We start from the raw sequence: 23,184 nt of genomic DNA on the forward strand, positions 1-23,184 counted from the left end.
ACTTGTTGCATCATTCCCAAGAAGACTAATGACTGTACTAGCTCAAAAAAAGAGTGCTTCTACTCAATACTGAGCAAAGGATCTGAATACTTATGACCATGTGATATTTCAGTTTTTCTTTTTTAATAAATTTGCAAAAATTTGTACATTTCTGTTTTTTTCAGTCAAGATGGGGTGCAGAGGGTACTTTAATGAGAAAAAAAATGAACTTTTTAGAATTTACCAAATGGCTGCAATGAAACAAAGAGTGAAAAATTTAAAGGGGTCTGAATACTTTCCGTACCCACTGTATATACAGGTGCATCTTGCTAAATTAGAATATCATTAAAAAGTTAATTTATTTCAGTTCTTCAATACAAAAAGTGAAACTCATATATTATATAGAGTCATTACAAACAGAGTGGTCTATTTCAAGTGTTTATTTCTGTTAATGTTGATGATTATGGCTTATAGCCAATGAAAACACAAAAGTTATTATCTCAGAAAATTGGAATAATTAACAAAAAACACCTGCAAAGGCTTCCTAAGCGTTTAAAAAGGTCTCTTAGTCTATTTTAGTAGGCTCCACAATCATGGGGAAGACTGCTGACTTGACAGATTTACAGAAGACATTCACTGACACACTCCACAAGAAGGGTAAGCCACAAAAGGTCATTGCTAAAGAAGCTGCCTGTTCACAGAGTGCTCTAACCAAGCATGTTAATGGTCAGTTGAGTGTAAGGAAAAAGTATGGTAGAAAAAGGTGCACAAGCAACCTGAATAACAGCAGCCTTGAAAGGATTGTTAAGAAAAGGCCATTCAAAAATTTGGAGATGATTCACAAGGAGTGAACTGCTGCTGCAGTCATTGCTTCAAGAGCCACCACACACAGACTTATCCAGGCCATGGGCTACAAGTGTCGCATTCCTTGTGTTAAGCCGCTCATGACCAATAGACAACATCAGAAGCGTCTTACCTATGCTAAGGAGAAAAAGACCTGGACTGTTGCTCAGTGGTCCAAGGTGTTGTTTTCAGATGAAATAAATTTTGAATTTCATTTGGAAATCAAGGTACCAGTCTGGAGGAAGAGAGGAGAGGCCACAATCCAAGCTGCTTGAGGTCTAGTGTGAAGTTTCCACAATCAGTGATGGTTTGGGGAGCCATGTCATCTGCTGGTGTAGGTCCACGGTGTTTTATCAAGACCAAAGTCAGCGCAGCCATTTAGCAGGAAATTTTAGAGCACTTCATGCTTCCCTCTAAGGACAAGCTTTTTGGAGATGGAAATTTCATTTTCCAGCACGACTTGGCACCTGTCCACAATTCCAAAAGTACCAATATCTGGTTTAAAAACAACAGTATCACTGTGCTTGATTGGTCAGCAAACTCGCATGACCTTATTGTCAAGAGGAAGATGGGAGACATTAGACCCAACAATGCAGACGGGCTGAAAGCTGCTATCAAAGCAACCTGGGCTTCCATAACACCTCAGCAGTGCCACAGGCTGATTGCCTCCATGCCACGCCACATTAATGCAGTAATTGATGCAAAAGGAGCCCTGGCCAAGTATTCAGTGCATTTACTGAACATACATTTCAGTAGGCCAACATTTCAGATTTTAAAATCATTTTTCAAGCTGGTGTTATAAAGTATTCTAATTTACTGAGATAATGACTTTTGTGTTTTCATTGGCTGTAAGCCATAATCATCAACATTAACAGAAATAAACACTTGAAATAGATCACTCTATTGTAATGACTCTATAACGCGTGCAGAATTATTAGGCAAATGAGTATTTTGATCACATGATACTTTTTATACATGTTGTCCTACTCCAAGCGGCATAGGCTTGAGAGCCAACTACCAATTAAGTAAATCTGGTGATGTGCATCTCTGTAATGAGGAGGGGTGTTGACTAATGACATCAACACCCTACATAAGGTGTGCTTAATTATTAGGCAACTTCCTTTCCTTTGGCAAAATGGGTCAGAAGAGAGATTTCACGGGCTCTGAAAAGTCCAAAATTGTGAGATGTTTTGCAGAGGGATGAAGCAGTAGCAGTCTTGAAATCTTCAAACTTTTGAAGCGTGATCACTGAACAATCAAGCATTTCATGGCAAATAGCCAACATGGTCGCAAGAAGCGTGTTGGCCAAAAAAGGTGCAAAATAACTGCCAATGAATTGATGAAAATCAAGCGTGAAGCTGCCAAGATGCCATTCGCCACCAGTTTTGCCATATTTCAGAGCTGCAACGTTACTGGAGTATCAAAAAGTGCAAGGTGTGCGATACTCAGGGACATGGCCAAGGTAAGGAAGGCTGAAAAACGACCACCTTTGAACAAGAAATATAAGATAAAACGTCAAGAATGGGCCAAGAAATATCTTAAGACTGATTTTTCAAAGGTTTTATGGACTGATGAAATGAGAGTGACTCTTGATGGGCCAGATGGATGGGTCAGAGTCTGGATCAGTAAAGGGCAGAAAGCTCCACTCCGACTCAGATGCCAGCAAGGTGGAGGTGGGGTACTGGTATGGGCTGGTATCATCAAAGATGAACTTGTGGGGCCTTTTCGGGTTGAGGATGGAGTGAAGCTCAACTCCCAGACCTACTGCCAGTTTCTGGAAGACAACTTCTTCAAGCAGTGGTACAGGAAGAAGTCGGTATCGTTCAAGAAAAACATGATGTTCATGCAGGACAATGCTCCATCACACGCATCCAACTACTCCACAGCGTGGCTGGCCAGTAAAGGTCGAAAAGAAGAAAAAATAATGACATGGCCCCCTTGTTCAACTGATCTGAACCCCATAGAAAACCTGTGGTCCATCATAAAATGTGAGATCTACAGGGAGGGAAAACAGTACACCTCTCGGAACAGTGTCTGGGAGGCTGTGGTGACTGCTGCATGCAATGTTGATCGAAAACAGATCAAGTAACTGACAGAATCTATGGGTGGAAGGCTGTTGAGTGTCATCATAAAGAAAGGTGGCTATATTGATCACTAATTTTTTTGTTTTTTGTTTTTGCATGTCAGAAATGTTTATTTCTAAATTGTGTGCACTGATATTGGTTTACCTGGTGAAAATAAACAAGTGAGATGCGATTATATTTGGTTTTTATTAAGTTGTCTAATAATTCTGCATAGTAATAGTTACCTGCACAAACAGATATCCTCCTAAGATAGCCAAATCAAAAAAAAAAAAACACTCCAACTTCCAAAAATATTAAGCTTGGATATTTATGAGTCTTTTGGGTTGACTGAGAACATAGTTGTTGATCAATAATAAAAATAATCCTCTAAAATACAACTTGCTTAATAATTCTGCACACAGTGTATATAATATATGAGTTTCACTTTTTGTATTGAAGAACTGAAATAAATGAACTTTTTGATGATATTCTAATTATATATATATATATATATATATATATATATAAATATATATATATACAGTTAGGTCCATATATATTTGGACAGAGACAACATATTTTCTCATTTTGGTTCTAGACATTACCACAATGAATTTTAAACAAAACAATTCAGATGCAGTTGAAGATCAGACTTTCAGCTTTCATTTAAGGGTATCCACATTAAAATTGGATGAAGGGTTTAGGAGTTTCAGCTTCTTAACTTGTGCAACCCTGTTTTTAAAGGGACCAAAAGTAATTGGACAATTCACTCCAAGGCTATTTCATGGACAGGTGTGGGCAATCCCTTCGTTATGTCATTCTCAATTAAGTAGATAAAAGGCCTGGAGTTGATTTGAGGTGTGGTGCTTGCATTTGGAAGTAAACATGCGGTCAAAGGAGCTCTCCATGCAGGTGAAACAAGTCATCCTTAAGCTGCAAAAACAGAAAAAACCCATCCAAGAAAATGCTACAATATTAGGAGTGGCAAAATCTACAGTTTGGTACATCCTGAGAAAGAAAGAAAGCACTGGTGAACTCATCAATGCAAAAAGACCTGGGCGCCCACGGAAGACAACAGTGGTGGATGATCGCAGAATAATCTCCATGGTGAAGAGAAACCTCTTCACAACAGCCAACCAAGTGAACAACACTCTCCAGGAGGTAGGCGTATCAATATCCAAATCTACCATAAAGAGAAGACTGCATAAAGTAAATACAGAGGGTTCACTGCACGGTGCAAGCCACCCATAAGCATCAAGAATAAAAAGGCTAGACAGGACTTTGCTAAAAAACATATAAAAAAGCCAGCACAGTTCTGGAAGAACATTCTTTGGACAGATGAAACCAAGATCAACCTCTACCAGAATGATGGAAAGAGAAAAGTATGGCGAAGGCGTGGTACAGCTCATGATCCAAGGCATACCACATCATCTGTAAAACATGGCGGAGGCAGTGTGATGGCTTGGGCATGCATGGCTGCCAGTGGCACTGGGTCACTAGTGTTTATTGATGATGTGACACAGGACAGAAGCAGCCAAATGAATTCTGATGTATTCAGAGCCATACTGTGTGCTCAGATCCAGCCAAATGCAGCCAAACGGATTGGTCGTCATTTCATACTACAGATGGACAATGACCCAAAACAAAAAGCCAAAGCAACCCAGGAGTTTATTAAAGCAAAGAAGTGGAATATTCTTGAATGGCCAAGTCAGTCACCTGATCTCAACCCATTGATCATGCATTTCACTTGTTAAAGACTAAACTTCAGATAGAAAGGCCCACAAACAAACAGCAACTGAAAATCACCGCAGTGAAGGCCTGGCAGAGCATCAAAAAGGAGGAAACACAGTGTCTGGTGATGTCCATGAGTTCAAGACTTCAGGCAGTCATTGCCAACAAAGGGTTTTCAACCAAGTACTAGAAATGAACATTTTATTTACAATTATTTAATCTGTCAAATTACTTTTGGTCCCTTGAAAAACAGGGTGGCACATGTTAAGGAGCTGAAACTCCTAAACCCTTCATACAATTTTAATGTGGATACCCTCAAATGAAAGCTGAAAGTCTGAACTTCAACTGCTTCTGAATTGTTTTGTTTAAAATTCATTGTGGTAATGTCTAGAACCGAAATTAGAAAAATGTTGTCTCTGTCCAAATATATATGGACCTAACTGTATATACAGCTCTGGCAAAAAATTAAGAGGCCACTGAACAGTTTTCTATTGGAAAGCATGGAAAGACTGCTGGAAAGCATGCCAAGACGCTAAAAACTGTGATTAAAAATCATGGTTAGTCCACCAAATATTGATTTCTGAACTCTTCCTGAGTTAAAACATGAGTAATTTGAGGTCTGAAAGCACTACTTCTTCTTCAGTATTTTGACGCTTTATCATTTGCTAAAAATAAACACAACATTTTTACATTTGAATTTCGAAGACATATTGTCAGTAGTTTATAGAATAAAACAACAATGTACATTTTACTCAAAAATATACCTATAAAGAGAAAAATCAGAGAAACTGAAAATTTTGCAGTGGTCTCTTAATTTTTGCCAGAGCTGTATATATATATATATATATATATATATATATATATATATATATATATACTGAACAAAAGTATAAATGCAACACTTTTGCTCCTATTTTTCATGAGCTGAACTCAAAGATCTAAGAATTTTTCTATGTACACAAAAGCCCTTTTTGTCTCAAATATTGTTCATAAATTTGTCTAAATCTGTGTTAGTGAGCCCTTCTCCTTTGCCTTACAGGTGTGGTATATCAAGATGCTGATTAGACACATGATTATTGCACAGGTGTGTCTTAGGCCAGCCGACAATAAAATGCCACTCTAAAATGTGCAGTTTTACAGTATTGGTTGGGCTCAGTGGGGTCAAAAAAACAGGCAGACCTGGTGTGACCACCATTTGCCTCACGCAGTGCAACACATCATGTACATATAGAGTTGATCAGGTTGTTGATTGTGGCCTGTGGAATGTTTAATGGCTGTGTCTCTTTAATGGCTGTGTAAAGTTTCTGGTTATTGGCAGGAATTTGAGCACGTTGTTGTTTGCTCCGATCCAGAGCATCCCAAACATGCTCAATGGGTGACATGTCTGGTGAGTATGCTGGCCATGCGAGAACTTCGCACAGCCATTGAAGAGGAGTGGACCAACATTCCACAGGCCACAATCAACAACTTGATCAACTCTTTGCAAAGGTAATGTCTTGCAAATGTTGGTCACACTAGTTACTGACTGGTTTTTTTGAACCAGCGACCTCGATCTAGAACCAAGCTGTAATGACAAGCCGAGAACTCAAACTGCGCATGTGCCCCCTCCGGTGGCCATTTTCCTGAAGCCCATCACCGGGAAATCAATGGACTCCGCTCCTGCCTCAGACATTTTCTTGAAGTCCAGGGCCCGCAGCCTCACATTGCCTGGAAACCCACTCCTCCTAGCCCAAAGCCCGCAGCATCGCCCCACTCCTACCACCACTGCTGACTTTCTGCAGCAGCGACCTTGCCTCCTGTGACCCCAATCCATCGTTGTTGCCCCCACCGATAAGCTACCGTAAATTCGGACAATAAGGCTGACCCCCATTTTATTGAAAACTTTTTTAACTTATTTAAATCCACAAAATTTGAGGTGCTGCTTATGGTCAGGTGCATCTTATAGTCCGTAAAATGTTGTGGCGATGCCAGGTAGGCTATGGTTAAAACTTAGCTCTGCAGACTTTGATTAGTGCACCTGGCTATCTTTGCATATAAGCAGTCTGGGTGTTCATCTAAGTCAGTCTGCTGGGGAAAACAGGCCAGAATTTCTTTCTGAGAAGACAACCCCAAGTATCAGTGGTTGCTATTGATGAGAGCTATTTTGTTTGACTGTGCTGGGATTAGCTCAGCTGTGTATGTGTAGCCAGGGTCTATTCTGTTCAGTTAGTGTCTGAACAAGGCTAGGGATTTGTGTTTATGATTTTGTTTTGGTGTTTTGCAACCTGTGGAAAGCAATAAAACTGCACGTGCTTTGACCAAAACCACATTGCCTGTGTGAATGCTACCTAATGCATACCTATGTCTTAGAGTGAATCCATACAATTGGTGGAGAATGCTGTCATGAAGCCTCAGAGAGCACAGGCGATTGCAGTGTAAAGATTGAATGACCTTGGTAAAGGCATAGCAAACACAGTCTAAAAGCATGGAGGAGCTTGTTAAACAATTAGTCCAGTTTGAGCAGGTACACCAGTAAATATAGCAGCACCATCAGAGCCAACAGGAATCCAACAAACTCCTGATCCAGCAGTTTGAACAGCAGCAGGAGTTTCAACAGCAATTACAACAGCAGCAGCAGTTACAGGAGGTTCATCAGCAGCATCAGCAGCAGATGGATCTCCTGGCAGAACCTGTCCAGGCCAGGGAAATGGCACCACCTGCCAACCAAAGCCAAGGTAACCAGGTGAGGCGAGCGATACGGTAGGACTTATAGAAGATGACTCTGGAGGATGATGTTAAGGCTTTCCTGACTATGTTTGAGAGGGTGGCAGACAGAGAGAAACTGCCCCAGAGCAATGGTCATCAGCCCATTTTCTATTTGTAATTTTTAAAATGTAAAAGATGAAAATATATGTTTTTTTGGCCTAAAATACAAAGGAAATGTGTCATGTTTTAACTCTCGGCCTTGTAGAGATCATTTCATCTTCAACTTGCTTAACTGTTCATAATAATAATAGTTTTTACCAGGGGTGCTCAAACTTTTACATGCCATTGTATGTATACCAGGATGGGGCCAGGATGAGGAACATATACAGTACAGACCAAAAGTTTGGACACACCTTCTGATTTAAAGATTTTTCTGTATTTTCATGACTTTGAAAATTGTACATTCACACTGAAGGCATCAAAACTTTGAATTAACACATGTGGAATTATATACTTAACAAAAAAGTGTGAAACAACTGAAAATATGTCTTATATTCTAGGTTCTTCAAAGTAGCCCCCTTTGGCTTTGATGACTGCTTTTGGTCTGTGCTGTATATATGAGGATGGGCGACATATATACTAGGATGGGATGGGCCCAGGATGGGGAACATATATGCCAGGAAGGAGCCCAAAATGAGGAACATTACTACATAATGGTGATGGGGAGGCAACTCATATGTCCTTATAGGATTTAGAAGGCCACAAGGACCCATACACCTGCCCAACATGGGTAGTGGGGGGAGGGCAGGTCCAAATTTTGCACCAGGGCACATCCAACCACTTACGCCACTGATTGTGGCCCATACATGCGCTATGAAGCACAGACACATGAATACAGCCATATGTGGAAAATAAAATAACAAGATGTGAATTCTACATAGGAAAATACACCTATTTAATTACCTGTAATTGATACTTGCTGTGCAAAACACATCTCCCTCAAGAGCTCAGGATTACTGTCTGCTGCACATTCCTCATTGTCCAGCAAGAGTCAGCACTGAGAAATCTTTTCACTTTCATTCAATGGGTAAAATTAAATTAAAAGTGAATTATACAAGAATCCTGATGCAAATATACCATGGAGTTACAAAGCATGCAATAATATTGGCAAACATTGTGAAGAAAGAAGAGCAAGATTACACAAGCAGGAAAATGTGTGAAATATATTAATATTGTTGGATTTATAGAGATAAGAGAATATTTTAAAATTCTTATTCGCCGACTTTGAAAAATTTCGTCCAAAAATTAGATTTGCGGCCAATAGATTTGTGTGAATGGCATGAATAAAAAGGATCTAATTGCATGGAAAATATATGTAGAGCATTGTGAGTCCCGCTTGAAGTCAATTGAGCATGTTTTGAGCTCTGTAATGCAGACACAGCCTTTTTAATGTCACAATGACTTCAATCTATCTGGCTAGGGGAAAATAGATGATAACCAGAGGTAGCCAACAGCATATTTCACAACACACTGCAGTATCTAGGGTTTTTATCTAAATTGTATAAATGGTCTAAAAATTATCACTTTTTTTGGGGCGAGATGCATGCATTGCTGTTTATAGACAGATGGTGGAAATGGAAGAAGCTATGGCTTTGTCACATGGCTGGGTGCAACAAGTATCCCTGTTTAGGGGGTAAAAATAATTTAGCACTTTGCTAAATGAAGAAGCAATAGCTTTTTTATAAGCCATCCAAAAGTTATACCTTTAATATAGACATTAGATAGGTGTACTGTACTGTTTTGAATTAGAAGAAGTAATGATCTCTCAACCAGAAGCAACAAAATAGGCCATTGCAAAAGCATTATATCAATCTGTCCAATAGTGATCCCCTTATTTCTGGAAATAAAACAGTGGCACTGTTTTGAACATGAAAACGTTCTGGCCTGCTGTCATCAAGCTTTTTCAAAAATTAGCCCTATTTTCAAAGCTGTTTCTTGAGGGTACAAAAATATGGGAGTATATTTCCAAGTATAAATGGTACAGTCAAGCACTATGAAACACAGAAGGCAGCCAGTAGGTGCACAGTAGAGAATTAAAGAGGTTTTCCCACGAACAAAGTTAATTTCAATCAATATTTAATCAATAGATCTTTGAATAATAATAACTTCCTCAATTGGATGTGTTTAGAGTATACGGAGAGAGTATACAGTTATTACTTTGTTCTTGGGACAGCACCTTTAAAACAGGGCAGGCAAGAAGATGCTTGGTAATTTAGAGCCAGCAATGGCAGCCCCAGCACCAGCAGTACAGTCAACACTATGAAACACAGTTGGTAACCAGGAGACGTGTGGCTGGAGTGGCTGTACAGTGGCTGCAGCAGGAGCAGCATGTAGAGACATAAGACAGAGCAGGCAAGGTGATACTTGACAATTTAGGGCCAGCAACAGAAGCCTCAGCAGAAACAGTACAGTCAAGCACTATGAAACACAGTGGGCTGCCAGGAGGTGTGTGGCTAAGTGACTGTGCTGTGGCTGTGGCAGGAGCAGCATGGTAGAGAGATAAGATGGGGCAGACCTTAAAATGCTGCTGATCATCCTCTACTTTTTCTACATCATCATCCTAAACCTGCTGCATGTAACATGGACCATGAGGATCCCCAACAGACAAAGGGTGGTGATGAATATGTGATAGATTCTGTTCTACCTCCATCATCTCTTGCATTCTGGTGAGTTTTTTTTTATTAATAAATCTAATTGAGATGGCATTGTTAAATTCCCATTTGTCGCTACTCACAAATTGGATCACCACTTCAAAGGTGACACTTGCCCCTTATCAGCTGCCAATGGTGAATCCGAAAGTAACCCATGTTCCAGTTTGGCTTTTGCATGATACGGCCCATCATCACTTTTCTCAGCACATATAGACACTCCAACATATGCAGCCTCAAACTCCAGTGTGTTGCAAGGTTGCAAATCAGGCGGCGCTCTGGCAAACTGTTCTATTTTTACAAAACCAGGAGGGCGTGCCTTGCCACATAATTAAAAAAATAATTAATAATAATCATGATTGAAATGCTCAGCCACCACCTTTTTCAAATGGTTATATTTCCCAAAGAAATATTGAATTTTTAAATTCAGGACATGGGCAATACAGGGAGAGAGTTACTTTGGCCAACATTAAGGCAGCCAGAATGTTCCAGATATTGTCATTCATGACTATTCTTATCTACAGTACATGAGGAGCAAGCTAGCGTGAACGATGTCTCTAGATGCATAGAAGCAACTAGTTTGCTGTGTGGCTTTTTTCCTCCAGGCATTCAAGCTATGAAACATCTTGCCAACGCTTTATCTTGCATGACTGAAATGAGGGAGGTCGGTGTGTGGAATCAACAATGTACCATGTGGCTGTTGTGGATGGAGTCATGTCAGTTGAGAAGGATCCTTTAAGCGTATAATCACTGGAGATGGAAACAGATGTAGCTCAAAATCAAAAAAGCTTCACAATCTGTCGCGTTGCTGTGATGCTTTGCTGTCACTACAAACATTAACTTAGTGAGCTGTGAAACTCATGTATTGTCTCTGCCCATAATTGCTGCTTCAGGTGTATATGGCACAGCGCACTTTTGAGCTCAAATACAAGTTGAGATAGCGGACTTTGTTCTCCTGAATGTGAGATCAGAGAGCAGACATCCCTTTCTGTAAGAAATAATGTCAGCTGGGTATCTTCCAGTGAGGTTGAGTTCACGCTATCATTTGTCTCTTGCAAAAAAAATGCAACGTATGTAATCCAAATATACTATTTTACTAACTAAAAACACACATTGAAAATAATTGGCGGTAACTGTCAGCAATATTTTTTTGGCGCTTACGGTTGTTAAATTTGATAATCAATATTAAAAGAGTTGTAAAACCTTAACTTTTTAATTTATTTTTAAGTTATCTCCCCCTTAAACAAAAATGCAATGTAACACAAGATGCTATGTTGCAAAGTAGATACACATAAGTTCACACCTGGAAATGAAACTACAGCCTGCTATATGGATGTGGGATGTCTTGATGAATTGGACTATTAAGATAGATTTTCAATAAATTAAAATGTGTCGATATAAATGATTTAAAAAAATACTTTTCAAGAAACTTTATAGTTTGAACTCAAATTGCCAAACCTACTTCCATTGTTTAGAAGACACTTTACTCAAGCAAAAAAAAACATGATTTTTCTGAAAGACAATGCTCTATCGCAGCATCGAGGTCTCCACTGCTTGGCTACTAGTAAAGGCCTTAAGAGGTGGTCCACTATATTTTATAATGGACCTATCAATTTACATTTACACCTTTTAAATTAGTATTTTTGCAAACACCTTCTGCTGCCAGATTTGCCTGAGAGCAAAGCTATCACTGCACGCTCAGTCCGCATCAAGTGACCCCAGCTGCAGCCGCAGCTGACATCCGCTGATGTCTCGTCAACTTCCGGACTTCATTAATTCACCTAGGCGTGGCCCAGTCACACGCACTCCCTCTAATTGGGATGTTTCACCTCAAGTCACAGCCCAGTATCCAGCGCACTCTTTCCCTCTCTCCTCTGCTTTCTTTGTCCGCAAACGCGCGCTGGGTACTGGGTTGTGACATGCGGTGAAACATCACTCACAGCCTACTCAATCACAGGGAATGCGTGCGACTGTGTCATGCCTGGATGAATCAAGGAAGTCCAGAAGTTGACGAGACACCAGCTGATGTCAGCGGCGGCTGCAACCGGGGTCACTTGATGCAGCCTGAGCGAGCAGCGATAGCACCGCTCACAAGCAAATCTGGCAGCAGAAGGTATTTACAAAAATAGTAATTTAAAAGGTGTAAATCGATCGGATACAAAATGTGGTGGACCAACTCTTTAACCCCTTTACCTGTTATGTTCTGCTACCAGAGCTAAGGAAAGAGAGGAGATCTGTCCCTACGATAGAACTCAGCTTAATCCCTACGATGTAACAGGGAACCTGATCCTGCGATCAGACCTGCTAAAGTCCTAAGCTAGTCTGTACGGAGACCTATAGATGTGGGGAAGGAATCCCTACAAGTACTAAGGACTGGGAGGAATATGGGACACCTCCTAACAGAAATAGTAGCAGACAGACGAACAAACAAAATATATAGAACATAGAGGTCAGTAGACCAAGCAAACTAAAAGAGCAAGACACAGAGCACAGGCTAGCTAGAAAGTAGATATACAATGAAGTCCAGCAAAGCCAGAAGGGCGGAGCAGGATTAAATAGGCCAACAAGGTCATGTGACCAGCAAAGGAAAAAAAAACTAAGAGCAAGGTTCTAACAGTACCCCCCCTTCTAAGAGGATCCTCCGGATCCCCTAGGACCAGGCTTATCAGGAAATCTCCTGTGAAACGCTCTGATAAGTCTGGACGCGGAAACATCATCCGACCTCACCCAAGAGTTATCCTCGGGACCGAAACCTTTCCAGGCCACAAGATACTGCAAACTACCTCTATACCGTCTAGAGTTAAGGATGCGAGAAATTTCATATTCCCCGTCCTCCACCACCGGAGGAACAGAGGCAGAGGCGTCACAATCCGATACAACAGCTTTTTTCAACAGAGAGACATGAAATACCGGATTAATTCTCCAGGAGGTAGGAACCTCCAACCTAACAGCAGATTGGTTGACAACCTGAAGCACCTTAAAGGGCCCTACAAACTTGGGACCTAATTTCTTTGAAGGAATCCTCAACCGCAGATTCCTAGAGGACAACCAAACCATGTCACCAACAGCGAACAAAACCTCCTGTCGTTTCCTATCAAAGTAGTCTTTAGATTTTCTGTTGGCCTCCTGAAGATTACCACGCACATCCGTCCAAACTCTCTCCAAATCACCGGAAAAATTCTCCTCCTCAGGCACGGCAGATCCCAACTTGGAGAACGACCCAAACGACGGATGTCTCCCAGAACAACAAAAAAAAGGCGAACAACCAGCAGAAGAAGATGTATGATTGTTCAGAGCAAATTCAGCAAGTGGCAGAAACTCAGACCACCCCTCTTGATTGTCTGCCACAAAACAACGCAAGAACTGCTCAACATCCTGGTTTTTCCTTTCTGTCTGGCCATTAGATTCAGGATGATATCCGGACGAGAACGACAAATGAACTCCCAACCTATCACAAAAGGCACGCCAAAAACGAGCCACGAACTGAGGACCCCTATCAGAAACAATGTCAGTAGGAACGCCATGAAGTCTGACAATTTCCTTGACAAAGGCCTTAGCGAGGGTTTTTGCGCAGGGCAGTTTGACGAAAGGATCCAAGTGACACATCTTGCTAAAACGGTCCACGACCACCCAGATGACAGTAAAACCCTCAGAGGGGGGAAGGTCAGTTATAAAGTCCATAGCCAAATGTGTCCAAGGAGCACTGGGAACCTCCAAAGGACAAAGCAACCCCGCAGCAGGAGTATGTGAGGACTTAGATCTAGCACATATAGTACATTGACGCACCCACTTAATGACTTCCTTCTGCCATCCAGGCCACCAAAAACTGCGACCCACCAGTCTCTTGGTCTCAGAGATTCCGGGATGACCTGCCAACCGAGATTCGTGACACTCAACAAACAAATCTCTCCTAAAGGTCCCAGGCACAAACAACCTCCCATGAGGAGTGTTAGATGGGGCATTCTCCTGTGCTTTAAGAATCTCATCTTCCAAAACGGAGTCCAAAGCAGCTATCACAACACCTTCTTGTAAAATGTTCTCCTCTTTCTCAGCACCGACTATGGGAGAAAAACTGCGAGACAAGGCATCCGCCTTAACATTCTTAGTACCAGGGATGTAAGTAACGGAGAAATTAAACCGCGAGAAAAACAGTGCCCACCTAGCCTGACGGGCATTCAGGCGCTTGGCAGCATCAAGATATATCAGATTTTTATGATCCGTAAGAACCTGAACGGGAAATTCCGCACCTTCCAAGAAGTGGCGCCAGTGTTCAAATGCGAGTTTAATAGCCAATAATTCCCGATTACCAATATCGTAATTCAGTTCAGTCTCCGAAAATTTTTTTGAAAAAAAGGCACAGGGATGTAATCCATCCCCGTTATCCTGAGACAATACTGCGCCAACCCCCACAGAGGAAGCATCAACCTCAACCAAAAACGGCCTAGTAACATCAGGCTGCATAAGGATGGGAGCAGAGGTGAACCTCTCCTTGAGATACACAAAAGCTTCAATGGCCTCAGAAGACCACTGAACCGCATCAGCACCTTTCCTGGTGAGATCAGTCAGAGGTTTGACAATACTAGAAAAATTTTTTATGAATTTTCTATAGTAATTGGCGAAACCCAAAAACCTCTGTATCGATTTCAAACCAATAGGCCTAGGCCATTCCTGCACAGCCTGAACCTTAACCGGATCCATCTCAAAACCTTTGCTGGAGATAATGTAGCCCAAAAAACTAATTCTCTGTACAGCGAACTCACATTTCTCCAGCTTAGCAAAAAGCGAATTGTCCATTAATAACTGTAATACCTCACGCACGCTCCGCCAATGAGACTCCAGATCCGGCGAATTAATCAAAATGTCATCCAAATACACAACCACATTTTTACCGATCAAAGGTCTAAGGATGTCATTAATCAGATTCTGAAAAAATGCAGGAGCATTAGTAAGACCAAAAGGCATAACCAGATTCTCAAAATGACCCACAGGAGTGTTAAAAGCAGTCTTCCATTCGTCACCCTCCTTCATGCGCAACAGATTGTATGCCCCCTTAAGGTCAATTTTAGAGAACCACTTGGCCCCCATTAACTGGTTAAACAGATCAGGAATCAATGGCAGTGGGTAAGGATTGCGTACAGTAATTTTGTTAATCTCACGAAAATCCAGACAAGGACGTAAACCGCCGTCCTTTTTTTTTACAAAAAAAAATCCAACCGCCACAGGAGACTTAGAGGGCCTAATGTGACCGGCGGCCAAACTTGTCTGTATGTATTCCTCCAAAGCCTTCCTCTCAGGAATAGTAAGGTTAAATAAACGACTTTTAGGAAGAGTCGCTCCAGGGACAAATTCAATAGAACAATCATAGTCTCTATGGGGAGGCAAAACCTGCGATTCCTTCTCAGAAAAAACTCTCCAAAAATCCTGAATAGGAACAGGCAATTCTCCCCTATCCAAAGCTGCAATACACCCATTACAACACTTGTCATAACATTTATGGCTCCAGGATTTAATTTCACTGGTAGACCAATCCAGTACAGGATTGTGAAATTTTAACCAGGGCAATCCCAATATTACTGGAGAAGGCAAGTTATTCAACACTACCAAATCCAATTTCTCATGGTGAACACCATTAATAGTGAGAGGAAATTCACAGACCTTGAGAGTAATATTCTTCAAAGGGGAACCATCCACAGAAACCACAGCAATGGGGGATGATAAAGGTTCAGGTTTTAAATTGAGTTTTTCCACGAATCCCCCATCAATAACATTCAGAGTAGACCCACAATCGACAAACACCCGAAATTCCATTAATTTTTCCTGAGCAATCGTGGAAGCAGCTAAAAATACACCCTTGGAATTTAAACAGGCAATACGGGCATGACTGACCATTTTTTTTTCTTTCTTCATACGAAGCTCACAGCCTTTAATCAAATGACCAGATTTTCCGCAATAGAAACACAAGCTTTCAAAAAATCGATGGTCTTTTTCTTGAGAGCGAGGTGCCACCGATCCAATCTCCATCGGTTCACCACTGTTAGTACACACATTCTTATAACCAGAAACTGACATAGCAGAGGATTTGCTCTCATTAACCCTTGCACGCAGTCTTCTATCCACCCGTATAGCTAATTGCATAGCCTGTTGCAAATCTTCAGGTGTAGGATAAGCAATTAGCAGGTCTTTAACCCTTTCACTGAGCCCAGCAAGAAATAGACTTTTCAGAGCAGAATCGTTCCACCCTGTTTGAGTAGACCAACGACGGAAATGAGTACAATATTTTTCCACATTACCTGATCCTTGTTTTAAACGTCTCAACTCAGTCTCAGCTGATGCGACACGGTCAGGATCATCATATAATAGTCCCAAAGCAGAAAAAAAACTATCCACTGATCTGAAGCATGTATCACTAGGTTGCAAAGAAAAGGCCCACTCCTGAGGCTCTTTGCGCAAAAGTGACATTATGAACCCTACGCGCTGGGATTCATCCCCAGAGGACTTAGGTCTCAAACGAAAATACAATAAGCAAGCATTTTTGAATGAAAAAAATTCTCGGTGTTCACCAAAAAATAAATCCGGCAAACATACCTTAGGCTCCAAGAAATGTGCTCCAGGACAGTTACTCACGTGCTGACGGAGCTCGGCCACCTCCAGAGAAAGTCCCTGCAGGCGATGAGCCAAATCCTGAACCGACACCATGATGGAACAGAAAAATCTTTCCTTAGAGAATTTGCTGGCTGGACTTACTGTTATGTTCTGCTACCAGAGCTAAGGAAAGAGAGGAGATCTGTCCCTACGATAGAACTCAGCTTAATCCCTACGATGTAACAGGGAACCTGATCCTGCGATCAGACCTGCTAAAGTCCTAAGCTAGTCTGTACGGAGACCTATAGATGTGGGGAAGGAATCCCTACAAGTACTAAGGACTGGGAGGAATATGGGACACCTCCTAACAGAAATAGTAGCAGACAGACGAACAAACAAAATATATAGAACATAGAGGTCAGTAGACCAAGCAAACTAACAGAGCAAGACACAGAGCACAGGCTAGCTAGAAAGTAGATATACAATGAAGTCCAGCAAAGCCAGAAGGGCGGAGCAGGATTAAATAGGCCAACAAGGTCATGTGACCAGCAAAGGAAAAAAAAACTAAGAGCAAGGTTCTAACATTACCCCTGAGGGTGGTTTGCACGTTAATGACCGGACCAATTTTTACAATTCTGACCACTGTCAATTTATGAGGTAATTACTCTGGAATGCTTCAATGGATCTCCCTTATTATGGGAATGTTTTTCCGTGACATATTGTACTTCATGATTGTGGTAAAATTTCTTCAATATCACTTGCGCTTATTTGTGAAAAAAATGGAAATTTGGCGAAAATGTTGAAAATTTTGCAATTTTCAAAATTTGAATTTTTATGCCCTTAAATCAGAGAGATATGTCACACAAAATAGTTAATAAATAACATTTCCCACATGTCTACTTTACATCAGCACAATTTTGGAACCAACATTTTTTTTTATTAGGGAGCTATAAGCGTTAAAAGTTGACCAGCGATTTCTCATTTTTCCAACAAAATTTACAAAAACATTTTTTTAGGGACCACATCACATTTGAAGTCACTTTGTGGGGTCTTTATGACAGAAAATACCCAAAGTGCCACCGTTCTAAAACTGCACCCCTCAAGGTGCTCAAAACCACATTCAAGAACCTTATTAACCCTTCAGGTGCTTCACAGGAATTTTTGGAATGTGGAAGAAAAAAACTAGCATTTAACTTTTTTCACAAAAATGTTACTTTAGACCCAATTTTTTATTTTCGCAGGAATAACAGGAAAAAATGGACCCCAAATTTGTTGTGCAATTTCGCCTGAGCACGCAGATACCCCATACATGGAGAAAAAACACTGTTTGGGCGCACGGCAGGGTTTGGAAGGGAAGGAGCGCCATTTGACTTTTTGATTGTAAAATTTTCTTGAATAATTAGCGGACACCATGTTGCGTTTGGCGAGCCCCTGATGTGCCTAAACAGTGGAAATCCCCCACAAGTGACACCATTTTGGAAACTAGACCCCTCAGGGAACTTATCTAGATGTGTGGTAAGCACCTTGAACTCCCAGGTGCTTTACAGAAGTTTATAACATGGAGCCATGAAAGAAAAAAAATCTAACTTTTTCCACAAAAATGATGTTTTAGCCCCAATTTATTTATTTTCACAAGGGTGCGAGGAGAAAATGGACCCCAAAAACTATTGTGCAATTTCTCCTGAGTACGCCAATATCCCATATGTGGGGAAAATACAATGTTTGGGGCGCACGGCAGAGTTCAGAAGGGAAAGAGCACTGTGTGACTTTTTGAACGCATAATTGGCTGGAATTGAGAGCGGATGTCATGTCGCATTTGGAGAGCCCCTGATGTGCCTAAATAGTGGAAGCCACGCAAAGTGACCCCATTTTGGAAACTACACCCCTCAAGGATTTTATCAAGGCGTATAGTGAACATTTTCAACCCAGAGGTACGACACAGAATTTGATAACATTAGGTCATCATATTAAATAAGTTGTCATTAGTCTTGAGCGCAATGCTCGCTACTTGTGTTTGCATGAGGTACTCGGGTATGCAACATGTATTGCGCGTGCTCGAGTGACATGCTCGAGTCCCCGCTTGCATGTTTCTTGGTTATTAGACACCCCAAAAAAAACATGCGGGGATCGCTCGTGCATGGCAGGCAATCCCCGCGAGTTATTTTTGGCCATGAAGCATATGGGGCGGAGACTCAAGCATGTCACTCAAGCACCCGCGATACTCAGTGCATACCCGAGCACCCGATGCAAACTCAAGTAGCGAGCACTTGCGCTCAACACTAGTCGCCATATCGTCATCTTTTTTTTTTTTACTTTTGAAAAAACTCCCAACCCTAACCCCAACCATAATACAACCCCAACCCTAACCCTAGCCCAACCCTAACCCCAACCCTAGCCCAACCCTAACCCTAACCCCAACCCTAACCCTAGCCCAACCCTAACCCCAACCCTAACCCTAACACAACCCTAACCCTAGAGTTTATTTTTTACGCCGTTCCTTGTGTGGTATAAGTGATTAGACGACCTTTATTCTTCAGGTCGGTGCGATTACAGCGATACCAGAATCATATTGGGTTTTTATGATTGACAGCTGACACACACTAAAAGACGCATTTTTTTGTAAAATCTAGTTTTTGCACCGACATATTTTGAGAGCTATAATTTTTCTATATTTTGGCTGACCGAGTCAAGTGACGGCTTGTTTTTTGCGGGATGAGTAGATGCTTTTATTGGTACCATTTTCAGGTACCTGACATTTTTTGATCGCTTTCTATTTCGATTTTTGGGAGGCAGAATAAACAAAAAACAGCAATTCCGGAATTGTTTTAATGGTTTTTTTTATGCTGTTCCGCGAGTGGTAAAATTGATAAGGTACCTTTATTCTTCGGGTCAGTACGTTTACAGCGGTACCACATTTATATTGTTTTTCTATGTTTTGGCGCTTTTACACAATAAAAGCTATTTTATAGAAAAAAATATTTTTTTGCATTGCTTTATTTTGAGAGCTATATCTTTTTTATTTTTCAGCTGATGGAGCTGTATGATGGCTTGTTTTTTGCCGGACAAGATGACGTTTTCAGCGGTACCATTTTTATTTATATTCGTCTATTTAATCACGTGTTATTCCATTTTTTGTTTGGCGGTATGATGATAAAGCATTGTTTTTTGCTTAGTTTTTTATTTTTTTTTTTACCATGTTCACTAAAGGGGTTAACTAGTGGGAAAGTTTTATAGGTCAGGTTGTTCCGGACGCGGCGATACCAAATATATGTACTTTTATTGTTTTTTTTTTTCAGAATATTTATTGATGGGTACATTATATTTTTATTTTTGGTGGATTATTATTTTATTTATTTTTTATCTATTTTTACAAAAAAAATTATTTTTTCATTTTTTAACACTTTTGGACTTTTATTCTGTGTCCCACTATGGGACTTTCCCTTTTTTTTATTCTGATCGCCTGTATGGCACAGGGATGGAGCACCAAACCTGTGCTACACAGGCTGTCAGCGCTGCAGATGCAGAAGATACTTTGGTCATGCACTGCGCATGACCAAAATATCTTCCTGCTGTCTGGTCACCTGGATGTTGTCATCTGCTTGTGTGCGTGCGCGATCGCCATATGACCTAATAGTACATCATTGGTCCAATCGGCCCAGGTTACCATGACGTACTATTAGGTCACATGTCAGAAAGGGGTTAAAGATGAAAGAATAATGACATGGCCCTTTCCTCACCGGACGTAAACCCTATTGATAACTTGTGGACCCTTTTTAAATGGTAAATTTACTGTGAAAGAAAACAGTCACCTCTCTAAAAAAGAGTTTGGGAGGCTGTGGTTTGTGCGGCCCAAAAAGTTGATCACCAACAGATTAAGAAACTGACAGACTCCATGGATGGAAGGTTTATGACTTTTATTGAAAAGAATAAGAACTAAATTGGTCATCGATATATTTTGTGAAGTGTGAGAAATTGATTATCGTCCATTTTGAGTTGTATGCTTATTATTCTCAATTTAACAGATGAAAATAAACAATAGGGATGAGAAAATTAATGTTTTTCAGTTAGTTGCCCAATATTTCTGCACACATAGATATTCTCCTAAGGAAGACAAAACCTCACTTTTGCTTTCTTAAACATTCAGTTTTTCAGATTTATTATCCTTTTGGATTGACCACAACACAGTAATTGTTCAATAATACACAGTGCAGGGAATCACTATCAAAGGTGCCATGTGCATATTCACCATAATGAAGCATCTGTTTTAATGACATCATGTGAGCGAGAAGACCCCATTGCCACATTCCTTAAACCCCTGAAGAAGCCTCTGCACTGTAAGAAAGAGATCTGACAGCAGTGATGACCCTATAACTACACAGTATACGTGTAACCTCAAGTAAGTATGTGACAATGAACTCTGCATCTTATGTTTTTCTCATTAATAGAATGTAAGTAGCGTTTATACTTATCTATGATATATCTTGCATTATCCCTTACCTGAAACGGATAAAGTTTCCATCCTGAGGATCAGTATTACACTGTTCTCTTGTTCTCCACTGCCGTCTTGTTTCACCAAACCTAAAACTGAAAGTTAAATCTATTCTAAATGGCAGGGAGGAGGCTTCTGTGCATAGAAGGAAACACGGCAAAATCTTAAAGGAGCCTTCTGTCTATGTTATTTACAATTGCCAAAAGGCAATGAAAACTTCTCTCTACTTATACTGATGATAGTAAGAAATAAAAACTCAATCATTATTCAATTCTCATAAGAAATAAACCATTACAGAAATATTAGGAATATATAGTGTGTGCAAAATAAATACAACTCGTTATGCACCACTAGAATACATTACGCGTCTCTAATTTACCTATATCAATTTTGCACATTAATGGGACATTCATTTAATTATTAGCTGGATGAAAGTAATATTTTAGTTATCTTTACTGCTAAACTTCATCATATTAATTACAATTTATATGTCTCTATTCTACCCACACACTAACAATGTTGTCATATATGTGATACACAAAAAAATTAAAAACTACTGTGCTTTATTCACCCTCCGCAGGTTTAGAGCTGAGTCTCCACCACTACCCCCATGTCTGTTATTTTCTACAGCGCTGATATCACTTCAACAGAGCTGTAGCCAATCAGTGATCTCAGCACCTCATGCAATCTGCTCTGACAGAGACTCTGAGCACCCTGATTGGCTGCAACGCTGAAAACTATAACAGACTCCATGAGCAATGGCAGTGTCTCAGTGATGGACCTGGGGAGTGTGAGAAAGGAACATTATTGTTTGGGTTTTTTTTTTAAATAGAATAATGATAATCTTTTTATTTATATAGCATCAACATATTCCGCAGCGCTTTATAATTCAGACAGTTTACAGACATTATTGGCACTGTCCCCATTGGGGCTCACAATTTAAATACCCTATCAGTATGTCTTTGGAGTGTGGAAGGAAACTGGAGGAAACCCAAGCAAACATGGAGAGAACATACAAACTCCTTGCAGATGCTGACCTTGCTGGGATTTGAACCCAGGACCCCAGGGCTGCAGTGCTAACCATTGAGCCACCTTGCTGTCCAATGCACTTAGTGACAGGCAGGGCCAGACTGGGACCCAAAATTCAGCCCTGGCATTTGAAGGTATGCAGGCCCACTTGTCGTGTGGTGAATGTAAAATACCTTTGTGCACCTGCATGTTAATGAAGTGAGGTGAGGGTAACCCAACTATCTTACAACATAAAGAGCTTAATGTTGAGGTGAGTCCAAGAAAAACATCAGCTGACGTTGTTTTGTTATTGTTTTGTGTACTCTTCGTTGTCTTGCCAAGTTATATACATACATACATTCAACAACAACATTACCTTAACAACACAGCTTCTACCGATCTGTTCTTTTTTTATTTACTCTGGCTTTGCCATTATAACAACCAACATTAACTTACCAACACAGCTTCTATTGATCTGTTATTTTCTGATTAACTCAAAACTTAATGCTAGAACACAGAATCAACCTGCTTATGAAATACATATTTAAATGCGGGGAATCCAGAAATGTAATTAGTTATTTTTTTAACTTGGAAGTGGTTCAGCACACTTTTCTAGCTTCCGAAAAATATTTGTTTCGGAACTCGGGCTGCTAGTATAACATAACGTCACAGCTGCGCCCAGTATTACAGCTCAGTCCTACTTATTGTTCTTAGTTGCAGAACCTGGCAAACCTGCTATTTTACATACAGAGCTGGGTCTCGTAGATAATGACAAGGTTGCTGCGTTCTCCATAGCGCTGCAGTCTGTTCATATAGCTGATGGGCAGGGATGTGTGCTGCCCCACCCGGGCTGCTTTGGTCAAGGTACTGTTGCACGGCGGTCCGAGTGCTGGTTTGGCTTGAGCGGGGGCGCGCACCATTCTTTATCAATTGTGAGGGTTAATAGTAAAATAATAAAAAGGTTTGTGGCGCCAGTTGGGATGTTCGGCCTGGTATGGCCGGGCACTAGTGATGGGCGAGCACTAAAATACTCTAGCGCTCGTTGCTCGGGTCGAGCACATTGGAATACTTGAGTGCTCGGCCCGTGTAACGAGCC

General features: G+C 40.8%; 1 protein-coding gene across 3 annotated transcripts in view; it reads right to left on the reverse strand.

The window, feature by feature from the left end:
* Window positions 1-23,184, reverse strand: part of LOC141253043 (uncharacterized) — a 160,458-nt gene that overhangs the window by 114,984 nt on the left and 22,290 nt on the right. For 2 of the 3 annotated variants that reach the window (XM_073670807.1, XM_073670804.1), the window contains exon 1: window positions 21,089-21,217. The exons of the other annotated variant lie outside the window; for it this stretch is intronic. In XM_073670807.1, the coding sequence (XP_073526908.1) occupies window positions 21,089-21,110 (22 nt within the window). In that variant the 5' untranslated portion in view covers window positions 21,111-21,217. Of the gene's footprint in view, window positions 1-21,088; window positions 21,218-23,184 lie in introns of those variants that run through there. 3 annotated transcript variants of the gene reach the window in all.

The sequence above is a fragment of the Phyllobates terribilis genome, unplaced genomic scaffold (assembly GCF_046119375.1).
Source record: "Phyllobates terribilis strain yellow unplaced genomic scaffold, ASM4611937v1 Scaffold_2__4_contigs__length_985480577, whole genome shotgun sequence".
NCBI lineage: Eukaryota > Metazoa > Chordata > Amphibia > Anura > Dendrobatidae > Phyllobates > Phyllobates terribilis.